General features: G+C 40.1%; 1 protein-coding gene across 3 annotated transcripts in view; it reads right to left on the bottom strand.

Annotated features, from left to right (window-relative positions):
- afap1 (actin filament associated protein 1) overlaps positions 1-23,136 on the bottom strand; it is a 243,923-nt gene that overhangs the window by 133,212 nt on the left and 87,575 nt on the right. For all 3 annotated transcript variants that reach the window (XM_061961210.2, XM_061961209.2, XM_061961211.2), the window contains exon 2: positions 16,255-16,383. In XM_061961210.2, the coding sequence (XP_061817194.1) occupies positions 16,255-16,383 (129 nt within the window). The remainder of the gene's footprint in view (positions 1-16,254; positions 16,384-23,136) is intronic.

Genomic DNA, 23,136 nt, shown 5'->3' with positions numbered 1-23,136 from the left:
TAAATTCATATCCAACAACTGCGACAACGACTTTTTATTGTCCACTGAGTTTCATGTTTTCTGCTGGTGGTGTGCCTCTGGATTTTTTCAGTGAAAAAAATGCGCCTTGGCTCAAAAAAGGTTGAAAAACACTGCCGTAGTCGATAAGATTATTATTTTTCCTCTATCTTCTTGCTTTGGGACATTCACCCTATGCTGTTGCCATTTCTAATATAAAGTAGTGTAAAGTTATAACTTATATCTCGCTATGGAAGCGCTCAAAACTACCAGTGTAGTGAGTTTACATTGTTCACCCAAGGAACTTTAGTTATTAGAGATTTCCGGTCTGACGGTTTTTCACGGGACACATTTCCGGCGTTGTTGTTGCACGAGTGAGCCACGGATGAGGAGATGCTGCTCCGTTATTGATTGAAGTAAAGTCTGAATGTCATTAAAACAGTTAGCTCCATATTTTGACACTTCTTCCACTCCCGTCCTTGCACGCTACACCGCTACAACAAAGATGACGGGGAGAAGACGCTGCCAAAGGTGAGCCACGTAAATAAGACCGCCCACAAAACGGTGAATCTTGAAGCGACTGTCAGAAAGCGGCTTGAAGATGATCTGTAAAACATCATCTATGCAACATTTTGACCAAAGAACCACCATTACATGTTATGTAGACCACAAGGAAGTGTTTTAAATTTAGAAAAAAAATCATAATATGACCCCTTTAATGGGCCTTATAAACCGGTGCACCTTTTGTACAAACATAGACCTGAATAGACCCGCTCATCGGCAGTGCGCTCTATGGTCCAGAAAATACAGTACTTTTTTCACCAGGCGGGCTGCCCCTGGACTTGTGCCTCCTTCTTCTACGTGCAGCCGTCTGGACTTTCCTGCATGTTGGCGATGGCCGATTTCCCTTCCACGTGGCGACCGTTCCCTTGAACGATGATTCCAGCCGGACAGCTGCTTCAAGGAGGAGGAGGGCAGCCAGGACGATGGCGGCCATCAACGGCCAAATGGCTCGCTTTTGGCACGTCGTGAGCATTCCGTTTAGAGCATGGGTGTCAAACTCTGGCCTGCGTGCCAAATTTGGCCCGCCGTGTAATTTAATTTGGCCTTTGAAGCAATATCAAATTAACATTAGAGCTGGCCCGTCGGTATTATAAAGCAGCGGTGCCGCTGTAACACATACTTGCCAACCTTGAGACCTCCGATTTCGGGAGGTGGGGGGGGCGTGGTCGGGGTGGGTGGGGGCGTGGCTAAGAGGGGAGAAGTATATTTACAGCTAGAATTCACCAAGTCAAGTATTTCATATAAATATACAGTATATTATATATATATATATATATATATATATATATATATATATATGTATATATATATATATATATATATATATATATATATATACTGTATATATACATATATATATATACATATATATATATATATATATATATATATATATATATATATATATATATATACATATATATATATATATATATATATATATATATATATATATATATATATATATATATATATATATATATATATATATATATATATATATATATCTATCAAGAGGGACAGAGACAGTGCATGTGGATCACATGTTACCATGGAGAAAACATGGAGAGACTGGAATGTAATAGAGTGATCTATGTTTGTCTGTTGCCATCTCCTGGTGAATGTTGGCTATAGCGTACTGGGGGTTACTTTTTGGTTGGCCAACGATTTACGTGGTGTTGCGCACCTGACGTCAAGTGTGTGAGTCTGTTCTGAAGTCTACAGTAAAGAGACGTACGTCATCCCCTCGCCTGTTTATTGCCTCCAACTCAATATATTACAATAACATTGCTCCATGCAGACCCTCCAGGTCCGCATGGAGCTGGAGGAGGCATGGCCTCCAGGTCCGCCTGAATTTCGGGAGAAAATGTGTCCCGGGAGGTTTTCGGGAGAGGCGCTGAATTTCGGGAGTCTCCCGGGAAATCCGGGAGGGTTGGCAAGTATGCTGTAACAGCGCTAATACTCATACTTGCCAACCCTCCCGATTTTCCCGGGAGACTCCCGAATTTCAGTGCCCCTCCCGAAAATCTCCCGGGGCAACCATTCTCCCGATTTCCAACCGGATAACATTATTGGAAGCATGTCGTCACGTCCGCTTTTCTTCCATACAACCAGCGTGCCGGCCCAGTCACGTAATATATGCGGCTTCTACACACAAACAAGTGAATGCAAGGCATATTTGGTCAACAGCCATACAGGTCACACTGAGGGTGGCCGCATAAACAACTTTAACACTGTTACAAATATGCGCCACACTGTGAACCCACACCAAACAAGAATGACAAACACATTTCGGGAGAACATCCGAACATAAACACAACAGAACAAATACCCAGAACCCCTTGCAGCACTAACTCTTTCGGGATGCTACAATATACACCCCCGCTACCACCAAACCCCTCTCCCCCCCACCAAGTTAATGTTGATATTTACCTCAGAAGGCTGCAAATAGAAAAGAGGCATTACATTTTTTATTTATATTTGATTTAATATACCATTGATGTTTTTTCGTTTGTTTTTTGAAAGTTGATTTTGCACTATTAAGTTATATAAGCGCTGCTTGTTCCATATTCAGTGTTAAAGCAAATCAGTGTAGCAAACTGAGCAATAATTAACATTTTATTCATGCACTTTCTCTTGCTACTTCAAGGCTTGAATGTTTGATTAATTCATTATTGGTATTTTATTTTAAAATTTATTATTAGCCTGTGGAAAAAGTGTATTTTGATATTTACCTCAGAAGGCTGCAAATAGAAAAGAGGCATTCAATTTTTATTTAAATTTTATTTGATATGCCATTGATATTTTTTAATTATTATTATTATTATTTGAAACTCGATTTTGCATGTCACTATAAAGTTATATAAGCCTTGCTTGTTCAATATTCAATGCAAAACTTCTTTGGGTCCCTATTAAAAGGTTCATTTGTTCAACCTTGGCCCGCGGCTTTGTTCAGTTTTAAATTTTGGCCCACTCTGTATTTGAGTTTGACACCTCTGGTTTAGAGTGTAAGTGTAAACGCGCTCGATGTCTCACTGAATGATCGATCGTGGGAGTGCGTTTGATTTCAAGTGTAAACATTTTGGTCCACCGCGACCTGTGGTGCAAGGTTCATTGGTCTGTTGTGATGAGGCTGAATGTATTGGCGGCGTGTGATGCTAGTGAACACGAGAAAATCAAAGAATTAGCCGCAGCATTGTTTAAAGGGGAACATGATCACAATTTCAGAAGGGTTAAAACCATTAAAAATCAGTTCCCAGTGGCTTATTTTATTTTTCGAAGTTTTTTTTCAAAATTTTACCCATCACGCAATATCCCTAAAAAAGCTTCAAAGTGCCTGATTTTAACCATCGTTATATACACCTGTCCATTTTCCTGTGACGTCACACAGTGAAGTCAATACAAACAAACATGGCGGATAGAACAGCAAGGAATAGCGACATTAGCTCGGATTCAAACTCGGATTTCAGCGGCTTATGCGATTCAACAGATTACGCATGTATTGAAACGGATGGTTGTAGTGTGGAGGCAGGTAGCGAAAAAGAAATTGAAGAAGAAACTGAAGCTATTGAGCCATATCGGTTTGAACCGTATGCAAGCGAAACCGACGAAAACGACACGACAGCCAGCGACACGGGAGAAAGCGAGGACGAATTCGGCGATCGCCTTCTAACCAACGATTGGTATGTGTTTGTTTGGCATTAAAGGAAACTAACAACTATGAACTAGGTTTACAGCATATGAAATACATTTGGCAACAACATGCACTTTGAGAGTGCAGACAGCCCAGTTTTCATCAATTAATATATTCTGTAGACATACCCTCATCCGCGCTCTTTTCCTGAAAGCTGATCTGTCCAGTCCAGTTGGAAATGCATCTGCTTTGAGTGTCGCAGGATATCCACACATTCTTGCCATCTCTGTCGTAGCATAGCTTTCGTCGGTAAAGTGTGCGGAACAAACGTCCAATTTCTTGCCACTTTCGCATCTTTGGGCCACTGGTGCAACTTGAATCCGTCCCTGTTCGTGTTGTTACACCCTCCGACAACACACCGACGAGGCATGATGTCTCCAAGGTACGGAAAACAGTTGAAAAAAACGGAAAATAACAGAGCTGATTTGACTCGGTGTTTGAGAAAATGGCGGATTGCTTCCCGATGCGACGTCACGTTGTGGGCGGGGGGCGTGGTTGGGGGCGTGGTTAAGAGGGGAGGAGTATATTTACAGCTAGAATTCACCAAGTCAAGTATTTCATATATATATATATATATATATATATATATATATATATATATATATATATATATATATATATATGTATATATAAGAAATACTTGACGTTCAGTGAATTCTAGCTATATATATATAAAATAAATACTTGAATTTCAGTGTTCATTTATTTACACATATACACACACATCTACTCATTGTTGAGTTAAGGGTTGAATTGTCCATCCTTGTTCTATTCTCTGTCACTATTTTTCGAACCATGCTGAACTCTGATGATGCATTGATGTGTGGCACGCACAAAAGTGCTTTCATCAAATGCACTAGATGGCAGTATTGTCCTGTTTAAGAGTGTCACAACATTGCTGTTTACGGCAGACGAACTGCTTTACGGTATACAAAAAAGTGACTGCTGTTGTTGTGTGTTGTTGCCGCGCTGGGAGGACGTTAATGAAACTGCCTAACAATAAACCCACATAAGAAACCAAGAACTCGCCCTCCATCATTTTATAGTTATAACGTGATTGGACAGGTATGCTTTTTTATATTGTGGAGGACCTGAGTCTGCCTGAATTTCGGGAGATTTCTGGGAGAAAATTTGTCCCGGGAGGTTTTCGGGAGAGGCGCTGAATTTCGGTAGTCTCCCGGAAAATCCGGGAGGGTTGGCAAGTATGTGCTAGAGTTCTAACAAAAACCAAAAAATGTGAGCACATTACACCAATTCTTAAATACTTACATTGGCTCTCTGTACATCAGAGAATTGATTTCAAAATCTTCCTGCTCACATATAAATCACTACATGGTCTAGGGCCGAAGTATATCACTGATATGCTCCAACTATATAAGCCCTCTAGATCAGTGTTTTTCAACCTTTTTTGAGCCGAGGCACATTTTTTTCATTGAAAAAATCCCGAGGCACACCACTAGCAGAAAACATTAAAAAAATGAAACTCAGCAGCCGATATTGACAGTGAAAAGTTGTTCTCGCAATTGTTGGATATGAATTCAAACCATAACCAAGCATGCATCACTATAGCTCTTGTCTCAAAGTAGGTGTACTGTCACCACCTGTCACATCACGCCATGACTTATTTAGAGTTTTTTGGTGTTTTCCTGTGTGTAGTGTTTTAGTTCTTGTCTTGCACTCCTATTTTGTTGTTGATTGTCATGTCATGTACGGATGTACTTTGTGGACGCCGTCTGCTGCTCCACACGCTGCACTGCAAAAACTGAAATCTAAGTAAGATTGAATACCTCAAATAAGGGTGATATTTGCTTAGTTTCTATCTCATAAGATAATTTTTCTCACTAAGCAGATTTTATGTTAGAGTGTTTTACTTGTTTTAAGGGTTTTTGGTCCTAAATGATCTCAGTAAGATATTACAGCTTGTTGCTGAGATTTGATGACCTATATTGAGTAAAACATGCTTGAAACTAGAATATCAACTGTTGCAAAGCTGTGTCATCAACACTCACAAGTATAACACTGCTTTTTCAAAGTAATAATTTCTTACTTCAAGCATGGGGGAAAAAAATCATGACTTTGACACAATTGTGTCTCATATTAAAACAGATCAATCAATCAATCAATGTTTATTTATATAGCCCTAAATCACAAAAGTCTCAGAGGGCTGTAGATGACATTTAGTAGAAAACTTGTTATTAGTGAGAATATGCTTATTTTAAGGTATTTTTGGGTTCATTGAGGTTAGCTAATTTTACTTGTTTTGGAAAGTCTTGACAAGCCAAATTTTCTTGTTCTATTGGCAGATAATTTTTGCTTAGTTTAAGTAAAATACCCCTCATTTTTTTTCTTGTTTTTGAACACTGACTTTTTGCAGTGTGTAAGTCTTTGCTGTCATCCAGCATTCTGTTTTTGTTTACTTTGCAGCCAGTTTAGTTTTAGTTTCGTTTTTTGCATAGCCATCCCTTCAATGCCTTTTCTTAGCGGCACTCGCCTTTTGTTTATTTTTGGTTTAAGCATTAGACACCTTTTTACCTTCACGCTGCCTCCCGCTGTCGTCTGCATATTGTGATCACGACAAACCCTGTTTTCGACCTCTACAAAGCATTTAGCTACCTGCTGCCACCTACTGATATGGAAGAGTATTACACGGTTACTCTGCCGAGATCTAGACAGCACAGACACTCAACAACGGCACATTATTTCCGGTTTACAAAAAACATTTTTAACCCAATTAGGTGAAATGACATCATCTCCCACGGCACACCAGACTGTATCTCACGGCACACTAGTGTGCCACGGCACAGTGGTTGAAAAACACTGCTCTAGATCACTAAGATCTTCTGAGACTAATCTGTTAGCGGTTCCCAGAGTAAACTCAAATCAAGGGAGAGCATCATTCAGTCACTATGCAACAAATAGCTGGAATAAACTTCCTGAAGATGTCAGACTTTCCCCAACTCTGACTACTTTTAAAACTAGACTGAAAACTTTTATGTTCACCTTAGCTTTCAGCTAAATCTGGTAATCTTTAACTTTTAACGTCCGCACTGTTCTTATTTTTATTGTCTGCATTTTAATTTTGCTTCTATTTTCTTTCATTTCACAGTCTGCCTTGTGTATGAAAAGTGCTATACAAATAAAGCTGCCTTGATTTGTGTAAATGTTCTTTCATTATTTTTATGCTTCATCTTTGTTTTAAGTTTCACTTTGACCTGAAAGCCGCATTCTGTTTGTTTAAAGTGCAATAAAAATGTGTTTTGCCTAACATAATGAATAACAGTGATTACCATATTTTCCGGGCCATAGGGCGCACCGGATTATAAGGCGCACTGCCGATGAGCGGGTCTATTCTGGTCTTTTTCATACAAAAGGCGCAGATTATAAGGTGCATTAAAGGGGTTATATTATGATTTTTTTCCTAAATTTAAAACACTTCCTTGGGGTCTACATAACATGTAATGGTGGTTCTTTGGTCAAAATGTTGCATAGATGATGTTTTACAGATCATCTTCAAGCCGCTTTCTGACAGTCGCTTCCGGATTCACCTTTTTGTGGGCGGTCTTATTTACGTGGCTCACCTTCGACAGCGTCTTCTCCCCGTCACCTTTGTTGTAGCAGTGTAGCATGCAAGGACAGGGAAGAAGGTCAAAAGATGGAGCTAACTGTTTTAATGACATTCAGACTTTACTTCAATCAATAACGGAGCAGCATCTCCTCATCTGAAAACAACAACAACAACGCTGGAAATGTGTCCCGTGAAAAACTGTCCGACCGGAACTCTCTAATAACTTAAGTTCCTTGGGTGAATAATGTAAACTCACTACACCAGTAGTTTTTTGCGCTTCCGTAGCGATATATAAGTTACAAACCCCGTTTCCATATGAGTTGGGTAATTGGGTTAGATGTAAATATAAACGGAATACAATGATTTGCAAATCCTTTTCAACCCATATTCAATTGAATGCACTACAAAGACAAGATATTTGATGTTCAAACTCATAAACTTTATTTTTTTTTTTGCAAATACTAATTAACTTAGAATTTCATGGCTGCAACATGTGCCAAAGTAGTTGGGAAAGGGCATGTTCACCACTGTGTTACATAGCCTTTCCTTTTAACAACACTCAGTAAATGTTTGGGAACTGAGGAGACACATTTTTTAAGCTTCTCAGGTGGAATTCTTTCCCATTCTTGCTTGATGTACAGCTTAAGTTGTTCAACAGTCCGGGGGTCTCCGTTGTGGTATTTTAGGCTTCATAATGCGCCACACATTTTCAATGGGAGACAGGTCTGGACTACAGGCAGGCCAGTCTAGTACCCGCACTCTTTTACTATGAAGCCACGTTGATGTAACACGTGGCTTGGCATTGTCTTGCTGAAATAAGCAGGGGCGTCCATGGTAACGTTGCTTGGATGGCAACATACAGTTAGGTCCATAAATATTTGGACATTGACACAATTTTCAGTATTCCAGCTCTGTACAACACCACAATGGATTTGAAATGAAACAATCAAGATGTGCTTTAAGTGCAGACTTTGAGCTTTAATTTGAGGGTATTTACATCCAAATCAGGTGAACGGTGTAGGAATTACAACACATTTTATAAGTGCCTTCCACTTTTTAAGGGACCAAAAGTAATTGGACAAACTAATATAATCATAAATAAAATTGTCATTTTTTTAATACTTTGTTGCAAATCCTTTGGAGTCAATGACAGCCTGAAGTGTGGAAGCCATAGACATCACCAGACGCTGGGTTTGGTCCCTGGTGATGCTTTGCCGGGCCTCTGCTGCAGCTGTCTTCACTTCCTGCTTGTTCTTTGGGCATTTTCCCTTAAGTTTTGTCTTCAGCAAGGGAAACGCATGCTCAATGGGATTCAGGTCAGGTGATTGACATTGCAGGACATTCCACTTATTTGCCTTAAAAAACTATTTGGTTGCTTTCGCAGTATGCTTGGGGTCATTGTCCATCTGCATTGTGAAGCGCCGTCCAATGAGTTTTGAAGCATTTGGCTGAATATGAGCAGATAATATTGCCCCAAACACTTCAGAATTCATTCTGCTGCTACTGTCAGCTGTCACATCATCAATAAATATAAGAGATCCAGTTCCACTGGCAGCCATGCATGCCACTACCACCACCATGCTTCACTGATGAGGTGCTATGCTTTGGATCTTGAGCAGTTCCTTCTCCATACTCTTCTATTTCCATCATTCTGCTACAAGTTGATCTTGGTCTCATCTGTCCATAAGATGTTGTTCCAGAACTGCACAGGCTCTTTTACATGTTTCTTGGCAAACTTTAATCTGGCCTTCCTGTTTTTGAGGCTCACCGATGGTTTACACCTTGTGATGAACCCTATGTATTTCCTCTGGTGAAGTCTTCTCTTCATTGTTGACTGGGACACAGATCCACCTACTGTACCTCCTGGAGACTTTTCTTCATCTGGCCAACTGTTGTGAAGGGCTTTTTCTTGACAAGGGAAAGGATTTTTCTGTCATCCACCACACTTGTTTTCCGTGGTCTTCCAGGTCTTTTGGTGTTGATGAGCTCACCAGTGTGTTCTCTCTTTTTAAGAATGTACCAAACAGTTGATTGGCCACATCTAATGTTTTTGCTATCTATCTGATGGCTTTGTTTTGATTTTTCAGCCTAATGATGGCTTGCTTCACTGATAGTGACAGCTCTTTGGACTTCATATTAAGAGATGACCTCCCCAGATTCCAAATGAATATACCACACTTGAAATGCCATCTAGGCCTTTTACCTGCTCTTTGTAAATGAAATAAATGAAAAAAAAAACAAGGGAATAACACAAATGTGGCCATGGAACAGCTGAGTAGCCAATTGTCCAATTACTTTTGGTCCCTTAAAAAGTGGAAGGCACATATAAAATGTGTTGTAATTCCTACACCTTTCACCTGATTTGGATGTAAATACCCTCAAATTAAAGCTCAATGTCTGCACTTAAAGCACATCTTGATTGTTTCATTTCAAATCCATTGTGGTGTTGTACAGAGCTGGAATACTGAAAATTGTGTCAATGTCCAAATATTTACGGACCTAACTGTATGTTGCTCCAAAGTCTGTATGTACCTTTCAGCATTAATGGGTCCTTCAGCATTAATGGGGCCTTCACAGATGTGTAAGTTACCCATGTCTTGGGCACTAATACACCCCCATACCATCACAGATGCTGGCTTTTCAACTTTGCGCCTATAACAATCCGGATGGTTCTTTTCTTCTTTGGTCCGGAGGACACGACGTCCACAGTTTCCATAAACAATTTGAAATGTGGACTCGTCAGACCACAGAACACTTTTCCACTTTGTATCAGTCCATCTTAGATGAGCTCAGGCCCAGCGAAGCCGACGGCGTTTCTGGGTGTTGTTGATAAACGGTTAACATTGGAGAGTTTTAACTTGCACTTACAGATGTAGCGACCAACTGTAGTTACAGACAGTGGGTTTCTGAAGTGTTCCTGAGCCCATGTGGTGATATCCTTTACACACTGATGTCACTTGTTGATGCAGTACAGCCTGAGGGATCGAAGGTCACGGGCTTAGCTGCTTACGTGCAGTGATTTCTCCAGATTCTCTGAACCCTTTGATGATATTACGGACCGTAGATGGTGAAATCCCTAAATTCCTTGCAATAGCTGGTTGAGAAAGGTTTTTCTTAAACTGTTCAACAATTTGCTCAAGCATTTGTTGACAAAGTGGTGACCCTCGCCCCATCCTTGTTTGTGAATGACTGAGCATTTCATGGAATCTACTTTTATACCCAATCATGGCACCCACCTGTTCCCAATTTACCTGTTCACCTGTGGGATGTTCCAAATAAGTGTTTGATGAGCATTCCTCAACTTTATCAGTATTTATTGCCACCTTTCCCAACTTCTTTGTCACGTGTTGCTGGCATCAAATTCTATAGTTAATGATTATTTGCAAAAAAAAAAAATGTTTATCAGTTTGAACATCAAATATGTTGTCTTTGTAGCATATTCAACTGAATATGGGTTGAAAATGATTTGCAAATCATTGTATTTCGTTTATATTTACATCTAACACAATTTCCCAACTCATATGGAAACGTGGTTTGTAGAACTTTACACTACTTTATATTAGAAATGGCAACAGCATAGGATGAATGTCACATAACAATTAGATAGAGAAAAAGAAGAAGCTTATCGACTACGGTGTCGTCACGGACTACCGTGGCGGGCGTGCGCAAATTTTCAGGATTTAAGCGGATCTCAAATACACATCAGCAGATACCAGAAGGTAAGAAGTGTTGGTTTTGCATAATATTGCGAAACAAAACGCCAGATAATATGTCTGCTCATGGGTGCCATTTTGCGGTCCTTATACACACACCATAGTAATACTTGTACCTCTGACTATGGTGGCCGTAATGGGCCGACAATCCATCAAGCTATTGGACATCTTTATGTGCTCGACGCCTCAATCATTGGTATGTGTTCATCTACAAAACCATTCATTCAATGCAAGAAAGTATTTAGGTTTTCAGCACCGAAGGCTTGGAATAACCTACAATCGAATCTTCAACTTCAAACCCTTGTTACATTAAATGAGTTTAAAACTTCTGTGAAAGGACTGCAGTCTACCTTGTCTGTATGCACATGTGTCATGTGAGCAAGTTTTAATGTTGTAAATTTGATGTTTTATGTGTTGTTTACTGTTTTTTATGTAACCTTGCTGCTGACCTCTTGGCCGGGTCTCCCTTGGAAAAGAGATCTTTGATCTCAATGGGATTGTATCTGGTTAAATAAAGGCTAAATAAAAAATAAAAAAATAATAATAACAATAATTTAAAAAAAATAATTAAAAAAAGTGACGCTTCAAAGTCACACTAAAACATTTTGACAGATTTTTGAGTGCCATGTGTAATGTTCTTTATTTTCAATCAACATTTAAAGTTTTGGTGTTTACTGGCGTCATGTTGCAGTCTACACCTATCTCTTATGTGTGACTACCATCTACTGGTCACACTTATCATTACACCATGTACCAAATAAAATTGCTTCGAGGTTGGTAAGCACAACCAGAATTATTCCGCACATTAGGGGCACCGGGCTATAAGGCGCACTGTCCATTTTTGAGAAAATGAAAGGATTTTAAGTGCGCCTTATAGTTAGAAAAATAAAGTTATAATGATGATTTCAATTAGGGATGTCCCGATCCGATATTTGGATCGGATCGGCCGCCGATATTTGCCAAAAAATGCGTATCGGCAAGACATGGGAAAATGCCGATCCAGATCCAGTTTTTTTTAAAACTCCGGTCCAACGCACCTATCTAAATAATACATTCCACTTTTCTGCTGCTCCCTAATTTCCGTTCCGCATTTTCCAGCACACCTTCAACTCATCCACAGGTCTGTGGATTCTCACGCAGTTGCTTTTAGCTGCTGGCATTACACGACAGGCTCTTCTCACTCTTTCCTGTGTGTTCCTCTCACAGACAGCAAGCGCACCTTCTTACACACGTCACATACTGTCACGACATACGTCACATACGTATACGCCCTCCCCGAGCAGAGAGGTAGCATGGCTAACGTTAGCTGTGATGCTAGCGCAGCCGTGCTGGCAACGCTCCCTCTAAGGTGCGCGCCTGTGCAATTGCGCACGGCAAATCTATGCCACGCACAAAATCAAATAAAAAAATAAGCGCATAACAATTTTCGACACACGGACACGACAGAGAAAACAGTTTTCGTCATCATTGTTCAAATATTGTAACGTCTGTCGAGACGCTTATCTCCATTCGGTGTCACACGTCCACACCATCAAAATGCCGAGGCAAAAATTTCCAGATCAACACCGTATGAAAAAATGAGTGATTTTTTTAGTTGTGATTTCCTTCTCTGCATGAAAGTTTAAAAGTAGCATATATTAATGCAGTATGAAGAAGAATGTTTTAATGTAGACACATAGAATCATCATACTGCTGTGATTATATGCATCAAGTGTTCATTCAAGGCTAAGGCAAAATATCCACATATATATGGTGTATCGTGACATGGACTAAACATATCCACATATATATGGTGTATCGTGACATGGACTAAACATATCCACATATATATGGTGTATCGTGACATGGACTAAACATATCCACATATATATGGTGTATCGTGACATGGCCTTAAAATATCGCAATATTAAAAAAAGGCCATATCGCCCAGCCCTAGTTCAATGATGCCATTTCTGTTTGTCATGTATAATTTTGTCTATTTTGTGTTTATCCTTGAATAAACAGGTCAGTTTCTTGTTACCAACCATTGTGTATTATTCAAACTCCCCTAATTCAGCTGGCTAGTTGTTATCAAGAGTACTAAAACCCTTTTCAACATGATTCTGACAACTAAGTAGGCTAAATAACTTTAAACTTCAATACATGCTCGGATAGACCAGTATCGGTCAGTATCGTATCGGAAGTGCAAAAACAATATCGGTATCGGATCGGAAGTGCAAAAACCTGGATCGGGACATCCCTAATTTCAATAATGATAAAACAATAATCGTGATTAACCTTCAATAGTCCCCAACCCCCAGTCCACGAGTTTGCACTGGGCCGCAAAGAAATTACATCCATTTTAGTTTGTGTCTTTCTGGTATCTTATTTTGAAAGATTACCCACTTTAGCCCATACGTCAAACTAACACATTTGATTTGAGTCAATCCCAGCATTCTGGGATGTCATTTTGCTGTCTTACATTTACTGATGCAAGACAGCAAAATGAGCCAAAAGCAAACATCCTGAGTGAAACTGAAAGCATTGACTTGTTGTTTCACATACGTGCCAGAAATATGGAAGATATAGAACATCATTGGGCATTATTTTCACTGACCCAGCTGGTGAGTGATGAGAGAGTAAATTGAGTTTGAGCATTACTTCCCAACCACAAAACACCCCCAGACAGGTAGGGAATGGATCTGCCACCCGATATTATCGGCCTATAAATGTTTTAAAATGCAATATCGGAAATGATCGGTATTGGTTTCAAAAAGTAACATTTTTATGACTTTTTAAAACGCCGCTGTACAGAGTGGTACATGGACGTAGGGAGAAGTACAGAGCGCCAATAAACCTTAAAGGCACTGCCTTTGCGTGCCGGCCCAATCACATAATATCTACGGCTTTTCACACACACAAGTGAATAAAAGTCATACTTGGTCAACAGCCATACAGGTTAGGGATGTCCCGATCCAGGTTTTTGCACTTCCGATCCGATACCGATATTGTTTTTGCACTTCCGATCCGATACCGATACTGACCGATACCGATACTGACCGATAATGGCCTATCCGAGCATGTATTAAAGTTTTAAAGTTATTTAGCCTACTTAGTTGTCAGAATCATGTTGAAAAGGGTTTTAGTACTCTTGATAACAACTAGCCAGCTGAATTAGGTGAGTTTGAATAATACACAATGGTTGGTAACAAGAAACTGACCTGTTTATTCAAGGATAAACACAAAATAGACAAAATTATACATGACAAACAGAAATGGCATCATTGAAACTAGGGCTGGGTGATATGGCCTTTTTTTAATATTGCGATATTTTAAGGCCATATTGCGATACACGATATATATCTCGATATTTTGCCTTAGCCTTGAATGAACACTTGATGCATATAATCACAGCAGTATGATGATTCTATGTGTTTTCATTGATTGATTGAGACTTTTATTAGTAGGTTGCACAGTGAAGTACATATTCCGTACAATTCACCACTAAATGGTAACACCCCAATAAGTTTTTCAACTTGTTTAAGTCGGGGTCCACTTAAATTGATTCATGATACAGATATATACTATCAGATATATACTATCATCATAATACAGTCATCACACAAGATAATCACATTGAATTATTTACATTATTTATAATCCAGGGTGTGGAGGGGGGCGCCGGATGTAAGTGTCAAAAAGACAGCCAAAAGAGTTTGATATGAGAATAAATCTAAAGTTAAAATATAGGGTAGAAATGCACCCATTTGCAGGAAATGTAGTCTTGATTTTCAAAATTTTCTTTCAAGGCTTGCATGTCTACATCAAAACATTCTTCTTCATACTGCATTAATATATGCTACTTTTAAACTTTCATGCAGAGAAGGAAATCACAACTAAAAAAAATCACAAATTTTTTCATACAGTGTTGATCTGGAAATTTTTTCCTCGGCATTTTAATGGTGTGGACGTGTGGCACCGAATGGAGATAAGCGTCTCGACAGACGTTACAATATTTGAACAATGATGACGAAAACTGTTTTCTCTGTTGTGTCCGTGTGTTGAAAATTGTTATGCGCTTATTTTTTTATTTGATTTTGTGCGTGGCATATAATTGCTATGCGCAGAGGACGTTTAAACAGTGCGCAATTGCACAAGCGCGCACCTTAGAGAGAACGTTGGTCACACGGCTGCGCTAGCATCACAGCTAACGTTAGCCATGCTGCTACCTCTCTGCTGGGAGAGGACGTATATGTATGTGATGTATGACGTGACAGTATGTGACGTATGTCGTGACAGTATGTGACGTGTGTAAGAAGGTACGCTTGCTGTCTGTGAGAAGCACAGACACAGAAAAGAGTGAGAAGAGCCTGTCGTGTAATGCCAGCAGCTAAAAGCAACTGCGTGAGAATCCACAGACAGGATGTGTTGAAGGTGTGCTAGAAAATGCGGAACGGAAATAAGGGAGCAGCAGAAAAGTGGAATGTACTATTTAAATAGGTGCGTTGGAAAACACGGAGCGGAGTTTTTTTTTAACTGGATCTGGATCGGCATTTTCCCATGCCTTGCCAATACGCATTTTTTTGCAAATATCGGCGGCCGATCCGATCCAAATATCGGATCGGGACATCCCTAATACAGGTCACACTGAGGGTGGCCATATAAACAACTTAAACACTGTTACAAATATGCACCACACTGTGAACCCACACCAAACAAGAATGACAAACACATTTCGGGAGAACATCCGCACCGTAACACAACATAAACACAACAGAACAAATACCCAGAACCCCTTGCAGCACTAACTCTTCCGGGACGCTACAATATACCCCCCCGCCACCTCAACCTCCTCATGCTCTCTCAGGGAGAGCATGTCCCAAATTCCAAGCTGCTGTTTTGAGGCATGTTAAAAAAAAATAATGCACTTTGTGACTTCAATAATAAATATGGCAGTGCCATGATGGCATTTTTTTCCATTACTTGAGTTGATTTATTTTGGAAAACCTTGTTACATTGTTTAATGCATACGGCGGGGCATCACAACAAAATTAGGCATAATAATGTGTTAATTCCACGACTGTATATATCGGTATCGGTTGATATCGGAATCGGTAATTAAGAGTTGGACAATATCGGAATATCTGATATCGGGGGAAAAAAGCCATTATCGGACATCTTTAGTCGTAGGATTCCATAATATTGTGAGAATGAAGTTGTGATGCAACTATGACAATTGTTACCTTTCTCTGAGATGACTCTGTTGAGGATGTTGGAGAGGTGGGTTTTCTTCTCTCGGATACCGGCGCTGAGATATTCCCGGTCTAGAAGTTGTAGAAATAGGCGAAGCTCCTGCACCAACTCATCCATTGCTGGAGAAAAAAAACCACAAAGAAGAATAAAGTTGCAACTCTGTGAGAATTACTGTTTTTTCCGCACTATAAGGTGCGCCTTATATATGGACCAATATTGAGCCACAACAGGTCTCGCAACCCCAGCCTCTACTGTAGCGTCTATTCTATGCGCTTTATAATGCGGTGCGCCTTATAATGCGGTGCGCCTTATATATGAACAAAGTTTTAAAATAGGCCATTCATTGAAGGTGCGCCTTATAATCCAGTGCGTCTTAAAGTGCGGAAAATACGGTACTTCATATTATTTTTAAAGAAAAAAGTAGCAAAGCTACAACAATACATTTAAGGCATTACTCGGGAAATGTTGTAATATTAGGTCAAAAAGGTTTTACAGAATTAAAGGGGAACATTATCACCAGACCTATGTAAGCGTCAATATATACCTTGATGTTGCAGAAAAAAGACCATATATTTTTTTAACCGATTCCCGAACTCTAAATGGGTGAATTTTGGCGAATTAAACGCCTTTCTATTATTCGCTCTCGGAGCGATGACGTCACAAAGTGACGTCCCATCGGGAAGCAATCCGCCATTTTCTCAAACACCGAGTCAAATCAGCTGTTATTTTCCGTTTTTTCGACTGTTTTCCGTACCTTGGAGACATCATGCCTCGTCGATGTGTTGTCGGAGGGTGTAACAACACGAACAGGGACGGATTCAAGTTGCACCAGTGGCCCAAAGATGCGAAAGTGGCAAGAAATTGGACGTTTGTTCCGCACACTTTACCGACGAAAGCTATGCTACGACAGAGATGACAAGAATGTGTGGATATCCTGCGACACTCAAAGCAGATGCATTTCCAACGATAAAGTCAAGGAAATCTGCCGCCAGACCCCCATTGAATCTGCCGGAGTGTGTGAGCAATTCAGGGACAAAGGACCTCGGTAGCACGGCAAGCAATGGCGGCAGTTTGTTCCCGCAGACGAGCGAGCTAAACCCCCTGGATGTCTTGGCTCACACCGTCCCTTATGCCACCGAAGATGATCAAGAGAAGAATATCGACCCTAGCTTCCCTGGCCTGCTGACATCAACTCCAAAACTGGACAGATCAGCTTTCAGGAAAAGAGAGCGGATGAGGGTATGTCTACAGAATATATTAATTGATGAAAATTGGGCTGTCTGCACTCTCAAAGTGCATGTTGTTGCCAAATGTATTTCATATGCTGTAAACCTAGTTCATAGTTGTTAGTTTCCTTTAATGCCAAACAAACACATACCAATCGTTGGTTAGAAGGCGATCGCCGAATTCGTCCTCGCTTTCTCCCGTGTCGCTGGCTGTTGTGTCGTTTTCGTCGGTTTCGCTTGCATACGGTTCAAACCCATATGGCTCAATAGCTTCAGTTCCTTCTTCAATTTCGTTTTCGCTACCTGCCTCCACACTACAACCATCCGTTTCAATACATGCGTAATCTGTTGAATCGCTTAAGCCGCTGAAATCCAAGTCTGAATCCGAGCTAATGTCGCTATAGCTTGCTGTTCTATGCGCCATGTTTGTTTGTGTTGGCTTCACTATGTGACGTCACAGGAAAATGGACGGGTGTATATAACGATGGTTAAAATCAGGCACTTTGAAGCTTTTTTTTAGGGATATTGCGTGATGGGTAAAATTTTGAAAAAAACTTCGAAAAATAAAATAAGCCACTGGGAACTGATTTTTAATGGTTTTAACCCTTCTGAAATTGTGATAATGTTCCCCTTTAAGAAAGTTGTGCTACTACATATATAACAGTGACGTGCAGTCAGGGGAGGCAGGTGAGGCGGGGCCTCACGTGCCATCATGGAAAGAAAAAAAATGAAAAAAGAAAAAATAATAATTAAATTGTTATATGTATCCAGCGATTATACTATAAAGTTATTTTCCATTTAACTTCACCAGTTTTAGATTATTTTTATCCAAATTTGCTGAATTTTCACATTTGCCGTTCAAATACTGAGAAGACACTTGCGGTGATCAGCAGCCAGTTGAGCCTCACCATGGATTGCGCAATGACTCGGCTAACTCCTGGCCTGTTGTGCAGTGAGACCGTATTGCTATATGAATTAAATTATACATTTCCATAGTTTAGTTAGCTGGGGTATATAATGTACAGTGTATTTTGTCAACAACTGTATGTGTGTAACGTATTTCTTGTGCTGAGCAATCATAAAACTGCTGCGAAGACGCACTGGCTGAGGCTCGCAGTAATCCCGCCTCATGGTGGTAGAGGGCGCTAGTGATCCCAGCGATCATTCTTGCGACTACTCGGCTGCAGAATAAGTGACAACAAGCAGCAACAGTTAGCAGTGATCGTTTATTTTTTCCCTCGACTTTTAACATGGAGGATTACATATCTAAACTAAAACAGTTTTCTAAACTGGACTTTCAATCGAAGCAGGAGGTAATAATTTAAGGAACATCTCCATCGAGACAGAGAGACTTTTAAAACTGAAGAAAGATAAGGAAGACTTCTATAAACAAGTTATCGATGCTTTTGTTCAGAAGGAGCGGCGCATGGACTTCATTTATAAGTAAAGGTAAGACCATAATAAAGTTTTTTTTATTAAATGTTCTTTTTTGTGTGCTACAGTTTGTATGTGTAAAGTTAAAGTTAAGTTAAAGTACCCATGATAGTCACACACACACACTAGGTATGGTGAAATTTGTCCTCTGCATTTGACCCATCCCCTTGTTCACCCCCTGGGAGGTGAGGGGAGAAGTGGGCAGCAGCGGCGCCGCGCCCGGGAATCATTTTTGGTGATTTAACCCCCAATTTCAATGGATATTTGAGGCCTTAAAAATGGCTGCCGGTCGTGTATTTCCACCATAAAATAGCTTCAACACTCAGCAGTGTTTGTTTGATGGTGGTGCTGTGCTGTGTATTTGTGCGGAGCTGATGTTTACATATTGTGTATTGCATTTCAGTGTGTTGATTGAATCATATAGCTTATACATTGTCATTGTGTGTATTTCAGTTTTACAAAAAAAAAAAAAAAAAAGGTCCAGTGCAAGACAAAGCAAACTCAACAATAATAAAGAGTCTAAATGGATTCATCTGCTTTGGAACTTTATTAGAACGTCCTGGATTGGTTGTTAGCTGTCTGCCAAGCTGTATAACCTCAACAGATATAGTGAGGGCAGAACAGTATTCTAAACTGGACTTTCAATGGAAGCAGGAGGTAATAATTAAAGGAAGATCTCCATCAAGACAGAGAGACTTTTAAAACCGAAGAAAGATTTCTATAAACAAGTTATCGATGCTTTTGTTTAGAAGGAGCGGCGCATGGACTTCATTTATAAGTAAAGGTAAGACCATAATGACATTTTTTTTAATTAAATGTGCTTTTTTGTGTGCTACAGTTTGTATGTGTAAAGTTAAAGTTAAGTTAAAGTACCAATGATTGTCACACACACACGAGGTGTGGTGAAATTTGTCCTCTGCATTTGACCCACCCCCTTGATCACCCCCTGGGAGGTGAGGGGAGCAGTGGGCAGCAGCGGCGCCGCGCCTGGGAATCATTTTTGGTGATTTAACCCCCAATTCCAACCCTTGATGCTGAGTGCCAAGCAGGGAAGAATGCTGGTATGAGCTTTTAAACATAACCCGTTAACTGCTGCCAATCAAATGGTGAATAAGATACTCTTTAGGGTTCATATGTTTGTAAATCTGACTGTGATGAAGTCAGTGCCTCACCAGCCATTAACCTCACCGCACGTCACTGATATATAAAGTCAAAATATTGTGAGACAACGATGTAAATGTGAATGGTGTATTTCTTTTGATTTTGATTGTTGCTGTCACGTGACTCTCTTTCACCAATGCAATGTAAAGCACTCGAGACGATGGACTGTTTCACCAATCAAAAGGAGCCTGGCAGTCACATGACTTCACATAGACTTTTCCCGGCAGCAAACGTAAGTACCGTATTTTTCGGAGTATAAGTCGCACCGGAGTATAAGTCGCACCTGCCGAAAATGCATAATAAAGAAGGAAAATAACATATATAAGTTGCACTGGAGCCTGGCCAAACTATGAAAAAAACTGCGACTTATAGTCCGAAAAATGCGGTATGGCAGCAACAATGGAGGAAGCAATGGTGTGCAATGTGCAGCTGGAAGACACAGAACACACCTGGCCTCACATTATATCAATGTTTATATTAAAGACTACAAGAAAGAACAGCTATATAATGTGCCGTCAATTACGTCAACGTTAAAACTTCGAAATTTCAGCCTACAAGAACTCCACATCGAAGCTGAGAGAACACGTTGTGGGAAGTTGAAAATGTTTTTTTATGTTTTGATAAGCCTATGCTAACATTTGTCCTTTGATAACGTCATATGAAACTGTCTAATGTTCACTTTTTCCACACGCCATCACACAGGCCTCGAATTTTAACTTTGAGCAGAAATATGTCGCAAAGGAATTAACTATACACAATAAAACATTAACAAAATGATGTGTCACATGAATGGTTTTTGAAGTAACACCTTTGTGACATTAAAAAAACACAAGAAATGTAAAAAAAAACATGGCGTTTACTTTTTGATTAATATAAAACTCAAAGCAGTTTGGCTAATGAAGATGAAGTCTAATAAACAAGTGTTGTTCTTCTCCAACAACGCCTCCATGTAGTTCAGTGCAACAGTTTGGCCAACAAAAATAAAGAGGGGGACACCTCTCACATCGAATACACAATCTTCACAGCCAGCGCTCAATTCGATGAGATGACAAAACATTTTAGCTAGTATTCAATCAATCAATCAATCAATCAATCAATGTTTATTTATATAGCCCTAAATCACAAGTGTCTCAAAGGGCTGCACAAGCCACAACGACATCCTCGGTTCAGAGCCCACATAAGGGCAAGGAAAAACTCACAACCCAGTGGGACGTCGATGTGAATGACTATGAGAAACCTTGGAGAGGACCGCAGATGTGGGTGACCCACCCCCCCTCTAGGGGAGACCGGATGCAATGGACGTCGAGTGGGTCTAGTATAAAATTGTGAAAGTCCAGTCCATAGTGGATCTAACATAATAGTGAGAGTCCAGTCCATAGTGCAGCCGGAGACCATCCCGAGCGGAGACAGGTCAGCAGCGCAGAAATGTCCCCAACCGATGCACAGGCGGGAGGTCTTGTATTGATTTTATTATATATTTATATATATTTATATATATGTATACAAATGTATTATATATTCTAGTATTGATGTTATTTGAACACTGATACAGTTTGCAGTTAAATAAAGGAGGAGTGAACGTCGCAGTCAACAAACTAAAGGCTTTATCAACAAGTTGTGACAACGTTCACGACACATCACCTGCTGCATGTTTCTTCACCTCATTAACTCTCAGTCACAGCAGCTGATGGACGCTGTATTGAGAAAATAAAAGCAAAAACAAATAGTTTTCTCCTTCGCTGTATATTTTTAGTGTGGGGACAAGTGCGTCTGCCTCCAATATTGTCCACACCTGTCTCCATCTAAACACAGCAGTGCGCTCTTAAACGCACGGCGGGAAGCGTGGGAAAAATTATGTTATGGTGAAATTATCCTCTGCATTTGACCCATCCCCATGTTCACCCCCTGGGAGGTGAGGGGAGCAGTGAGCAGCAGCGTGTGCCGCGCTCGGGAATCATTTGGTGATTTAACCTCCGATTCCAACCCTTGATGCTCAGTGCCAAGCAGGGAGGCAATTGGTCCCATTTTTTGTAGTCTTTGGTATGACTCGGCCGGGGTTTGAACTCACAACCTCCCAGTCTCAGGGCGGACACTCCAACTACAAGGGCACTGAGCTATTTATCAATAAACCTGGTCAGCATGCATGAATATGGGGGCGATTCTTCAGTCAGTCATTTCCACAAATAAATCATGGGAATTTTCTGTCAAGAAAAGCAAGTGTACATAATATCTTACTATCATGGTACAATTTGATAGTAAATTTATTTTAACAGACACATTTCCTGCAACCTACCGTATTTTTCGGAGTATAAGTCGCCCCGGAGTATAAGTCGCACCGGCCGAAAATGCATAATAAAGAAGGGGAAAAACATATATAAGTCGCACTGGAGTATAAGTCGCATTTTTGGGGGAAATGTATTTGATAAAATCCAACACCAATAATAGACATTTGATAGGCAATTTAAAATAAATAAATAATAGTGAACAACAGGCTGAATAAGTGTACGTTATATGAGGCATAAATAACCAACTGAGAACGTGCCTGGTATGTTAACGTAACATATTATGGTAAGAGTCATTCAAATAACTATAACATATAGAACATGCTATACGTTTACCAAACAATCTGTCACTCCTAATCGCTAAATCCTATGAAATCTTAGACGTCTAGTCTCTTACGTGAATGAGCGAAATAATATTATTTGATATTTTACGGTTATGTGTTAAAGGGGAACATTATCACCAGACCTATGTAAGCGTCAATATATACCTTTATGTTGCAGAAAAAAGACCATATATTTTTTTAACCGATTTCCGAACTCTAAATGGGTGAATTTTGGCGAATTAAACGCCTTTCTATTATTCGCTCTCGGAACGATGACGTCACAACGTGACGTCACATCTGGAAGCAATCCGCCATTTTCTCAAACACCGAGTCAAATCAGCTCTGTTATTTTCCGTTTTTTCGACTGTTTTGCGTACCTTGGAGACATCATGCCTCGTCGGTGTGTTGTCAGAGGGTGTAACAACACGAACAGGGACGGATTCAAG

The sequence above is a fragment of the Nerophis lumbriciformis genome, linkage group LG05 (genome assembly GCF_033978685.3).
Source record: "Nerophis lumbriciformis linkage group LG05, RoL_Nlum_v2.1, whole genome shotgun sequence".
Classification (NCBI taxonomy): domain Eukaryota; kingdom Metazoa; phylum Chordata; class Actinopteri; order Syngnathiformes; family Syngnathidae; genus Nerophis; species Nerophis lumbriciformis.
Note: the sequence above shows the minus strand (reverse complement) of the source record. Positions and strands in the feature narration are given on the sequence as shown.